We start from the raw sequence: 5,220 nt of genomic DNA, 5'->3' as shown, positions 1-5,220 counted from the left end.
CCTTTTGATTTGTTCATAGCTAAAATGTTAGCCCATTGCTCACATTAAATATTTTATTTTACAATTGTTTCAGATAAGTAGAAAGCTTGCAAAAGGAATAAAGATTTCTATTTAATCTACATCTATTAGTAATATATTATATTGGTATTTATACTGGTCATAGTGATCCATTGTAAACTCTGATGAGTTAGTCTTTATATATTGTGCTGACTTCATAAGTTTTTAGCTGAGGTCTTTCTCAGAATCCAGTGGGAAAAATATTTTATATATGATATATATATACATATATATATAAAGAAAAGTTAAAGTAGTGAGCCTATTGGCTTTAAAGTGTTTTATTGTCCTTTAAAAGTATCCTGATAAAACGTTGTCTGTGCAAATATAACTAGGAAAAGAGACATAAAGTAAAATGAAAATAGTAATTATTAGGCACAAACTAGGTCATTGCATTAAAAAGAAATGTTGCTGTAAGTATGGGACTTATATTTAATTATCTCCAAATATAGGATGAATTGGTTTTCTTTCTCACAGGTATTTACCCATACAAAAATAGAGATTCATATAAATTGATTTGGATTTCTGCTTCTAGACAAAATGAATAGTAGGAGCAATTGTGTGTTGAAATAATCATGCAACTGGACAAAGTGCAGGAGTTGGGATCTCTTCAAGCTGCCCAGGAAAGGGGAGATAAAGAGTCAAGTCCTGGAGAGTTGCAGAGGGACATGGGGAGAGCTTGATGGACATGGGGAGAGCTTGATGGACACGGGGAGAGCTGTAAAGGGATGGGGGAGAGTTGCAGAGGGACACAGGGAGAGTTGTCAGGTTGTGCTAAGCTCACAAAACCTTCCCTACAGTTTAATGGTCAGTCCTCAGGTGAAGGAAACTCGTGAAGCTACAGAAAAGCCCCCTGAAAGAATTCTGAAAGGAACTCATAGCTCAAGTGTCTGGGAATCATTTAGTTTCCCTCCAGATACAGCAGAAAGTTGGCAGAGAAATCAAAGGGATGTTTTGTTTAGGCAAAAATAATCATAGATTAAGTACTGATTGAATTTCACTTAATGTTCCTTGCAAGCAACACTCAAAAGGATCAAACTGTTTCCATGCAAATCACCTTTAGCCTAGAACAAAGCTTGGGGATGTTTACAGGAACACACAAATATGCACCAGGCAAAATGTTAAATAACAACACCTGGCATCCGATTGATGTTAACAAAGCACTCAAAGGAACCTGAAAATAAGACTCCTACTCTAAAAAGCACAAGTCAGCCAAAGCCAGAGCACAGGTGATGCTGATGCTGAAGTTATCCAGGAGAAACATTTGAACAGTAAGGTTAACTGTGCTTCTATGCTTACAGAGTGAGAAGAAATATTCTCATGGTAAATATAGATACAAAAGATAAAAAGAGAGACCCAGATCAAACTTTCATAAATAAAACGTCAATAACTGAGCTGGGGAATGCTGAATCTCATCCACAGATCAGACACTGTGGAGGAAAAGACTAACAAACTAAAGACATAGAAAAGTTACACCCGAGAGAAAAAGAACATAAAACAAATTCATCAATAGATGTACGTACGAGTTTTCCAAATTCGTGGTGTAAAATCGCAATAGTGCTGATGGGAGGTAGGATTGCACGTTGCTCCTCTCACTTTGGCTATCACTGACTACAATCCCTGCCACCCCACAGCCTGGTAAAACTATGCCACCTTGCTTCTTTTCATCCCCTGGGAATTACGACCCTATGTGCCTGCTATTCCTGCTGTGACTTGCTCACTAACCATCCACCTAGAGGCTCTATGTAACATGCCATTGCCCTCCCTCTAAATCAGTTCATGTTAACTGACTGCCAAGGTTGTTAAAACTGTAGGGTCAAATATAGACTTCCAGCCTTTCTCAACTAGCCCCTGTGTTCCTTCTTCATTAGCCTTCTTTCATTTAATTTGGTTCTAAGACCTTGAATATTTTTGGTGTAAAGAAAAGTAAATCTAGTCTATCCAGTTCTTCTCAAAGTTCATGTTCCTGTAGATGGTTTATGTCCGGGGACCTGCACATGTTCCAGTAGATGGTCTATGTCCCGGGACCCGCACGTGTTCCAGTAGATGGTCCATGTCCAGGGATCTATACATATTCCAATAGATGGTCCATGTGTAGGGATCTACACATGTTCCAGTAGATGGTCCATGTGTGGGGACCTGCACATGTTCATGTATATGGTCCATGTCAGAGACCTGCACGTGTTCCAGGATGTGGTCCTATATCCATGTCTACACAGGTAACATTTAATGGAGTCAGCTGGTTTCAAAACAAAGCACTTGAAGTTGGGACAATAAAGGAGATGGGAAGATAGAGTACATATAGAGATTGTAGACTGGAATTAACCAAAGTACACATATGCATGTATGAAATTATCAAACTGGAAATATGTTTCTTAAAAAATTCTCCACGTTTCAATGTATGAAAAAGAAGGTTTATTGTTACTTAGTCATCTCCTTATTCAATAAAGAGAATTATAATCTGACTCAGCCCATTTTTGGTTTATTGAAGAATCATAAAATGTGTGTTTATAGTGTTCCGGGTATTAAAGGGATTTAAATAAATGGACTGTTGAAATACATACTCTGAGCAGACATAAATGCAGTGCCAGTGAGGAGGCTACCTGACATTTCAAATAGGAAAGATGCCTTAAGAGTTACTAAATTCTATTGAGTAAGTCCTGAGAAACGCTTAGGAATCATCACAAGAAAAGTTAGCTAAGAATGTTCTCATCACAAAGGAATGTTCCCCTCCATAAAAGAAGACAGGATAGGTCTTACCCTCATATTGATGTTTACCACAGTCATCTGTGAAAAACAAACAAGCAAACAAACAACAACAACAACAACAACAAAAAACAGAAACAAGGCTCAGTGCTTGCTACACTGGATTGCTGAGCCTCAGGTGAAGCTTGTAATCAGCTCTGCTGAGGACTTCCTGGATAGATTATGGCCCAAACTGCCCACTCAGGTTTTGTCATTAAATTGTGGAAGATACTGGTGAGGTTGTTTGACATGGGATAATGTTTTTACATGCAAGAATTAAAACTTATAAACATTGCATGTGAGAATACACTAACTGAACAGTCACTAAGGTACAAGTTCTGCTTACAGTCTCTCTGGCCAAAAATATTGACTGTCATTGTTTCAGGAAGGCTAAACTGAAACATGGGACTAAGAAAGCTGGCAAAACTCTCTTATGTTTTCATCCCAAAAGGTACCACTAAGAGCCTGATTGCAGAGCACATGATGGTAAGCAAATACTCTCCTGAAATGAAGCCCTTCCAGGAACACTAAGAGGCTTTTATCTCAACAGCATCACCTAAGATTGAGTAGAAGGGTGCAGTGATGGAGCTAAGCTACAAGCATAATTTTGATTGGCAGAATAAATGGAAGGGAAAATCCATTTCCTTTCCACCCATACGTTGTGACTCTAAATGTCCAACAGGAAAAAGAAACTAAATTGCCTTTTTCTGTTAAACAATATGGAAAACATGAGTTATTTAGAAATATTTTGTGTATGAGAAGACACTCTTTGGGAAACTACAGGAAAACTGGCTAGAAATAGGGCACACCTTTTATTTTCAGTGTCATTCTGAAACTCACATAGGTACGCATCGAAGGACATGTGTCTTTTCTGGTACACAGCATCTATCAGAAGATGTATGCTAACACCTCCAGTTTCTTTCTAATAAAAGACAGAACAGTGACTACCTTTGGGTGTGATACTCTTTGGGTGTGGATCTTCATAAAAATTAGCAAGGATTTTCAGGTCACCATTCCTTGCTGAGAAAGATACACTAGAAAACAATCTAAATCAGACTTCCCAGTGGTCTTGTGAGTTTTGAATTTAGGTTAAGTCTCCAAAGCAGTGTTAGGTATCTGAGATCAATTTTCTCAATTTTATTTATTACTTATCCAATATGTTATTAATACTTTAAGCATTAAAGTATATTCACTTTTATTTTATTAATTACGTTTCACCAATTATACAGAGGCATTGGTGGGTTTTAAACAGTAACTTTAAGAAGCTGTTAAAACTGCTAAAGGAAAATTGCTTCCTGTTAGAAATTAGACGAGGAGGACCAGATTGACTTTGAAATGACGGTCATTTGAATAATGTGACACTGATCCCATATCTTTTATGAGTTACTGGGAGGACTGCTTAGTAGGCAGCCAAAGAACATTCTAATGAGATGCCAAGAGGATGGACGATAGACAGAACCAACACCCAGCACGCAGGGTATATAAAGAAGCCTAGCAGCTAACAAAGGCACTTCAGTAACTTGTTCTCTGCAGTTTAGTTGAAGCTGACTGTCTTTCTATTGCTATCATGTCCAATAACGGCTGCTCAGAAGTCTGCAGCTCTTCTTCTCCTAGGAACTCTAGCCATGCTCCTGCCACCTCGCCCATTGGCCTTTGCTCCACTGAGATGAGGTGTAGAGATGCCCCTTGCTCTCCTACTAGCAGCCTGGGCAGCAACACACCACGTGACAACTGCAATGAGCCCTGCAGTGAACAGAGGGGCTGCCAATCAACCAGCTGCAACAGGAACACGGGCAGCCCTTCAGCCAGCTCTCCAATTACTTCACGGATATCTGGATCCCAGGAAGGAAACAGGCTTCCTGCCACATCCCGCAATTCCAGCTTTGGCCGGCCAGCATCCTGTAGACAACCTTGGAGCTGCTTCCTTCCAAGCTACCAGTCTTACGGCTATCAACCCTTGGGCTACCTGACCTATGGCCGTCAACCACTGAGCCATCTTCTCTATGATTGTCCGCCACTGAGAAACCTGACTTATGGATGCCAGCCTTTCAGCTGCATGCCTGACCAATACAGGCCCACAAGCTATACATATGGCAGGTTTCAACCGTATTCTTCTTCTTTGAGTGGTTGCCATTATCCTTACTAAAGAAATTCATGAGTAGCTGAAGCACCCTCGTGCTTCTAACTACAAGAGAGATCAGCCAGCATCACAGGGAGGGCTTTTGTTCCATGGGGCTATGTTGTGTGTGCTCATTCTCCAGTAATTCTAATCAGCTGAACTTCTTGGTGCTTTAGGGATGTATACCCCTACTTTAGTATTTTTGCAAAGCTTGAAATTGTTCTACTTTGGTAAAATGTTTTTCTTCTGTGTTCATTCTAATTAAATGGTGTCTTTGCATAAAGATCATGCTTATCCTGTGT

General features: G+C 39.6%; 1 protein-coding gene across 1 annotated transcript; it reads left to right on the top strand.

Annotated features, from left to right (window-relative positions):
- The first annotated feature begins 4,366 nt into the window (after positions 1-4,366).
- LOC126499485 (keratin-associated protein 26-1-like) lies at positions 4,367-4,945 on the top strand. Its single transcript, XM_050138711.1, has one exon. The coding sequence runs from the start codon at positions 4,367-4,369 to the stop codon at positions 4,943-4,945; it is 579 nt and encodes a 192-aa protein (XP_049994668.1).
- The last annotated feature ends 275 nt before the right edge of the window (positions 4,946-5,220 follow it).

This window comes from Alexandromys fortis, unplaced genomic scaffold (genome assembly GCF_014885135.2).
Source record: "Alexandromys fortis isolate MF-2015 unplaced genomic scaffold, M_Fortis_MF-2015_v1.1 scaffold_11, whole genome shotgun sequence".
Classification (NCBI taxonomy): domain Eukaryota; kingdom Metazoa; phylum Chordata; class Mammalia; order Rodentia; family Cricetidae; genus Alexandromys; species Alexandromys fortis.
The sequence above is the reverse complement of the archived record's forward strand: the minus strand, read 5'-3'. Positions and strand labels throughout refer to the sequence as shown.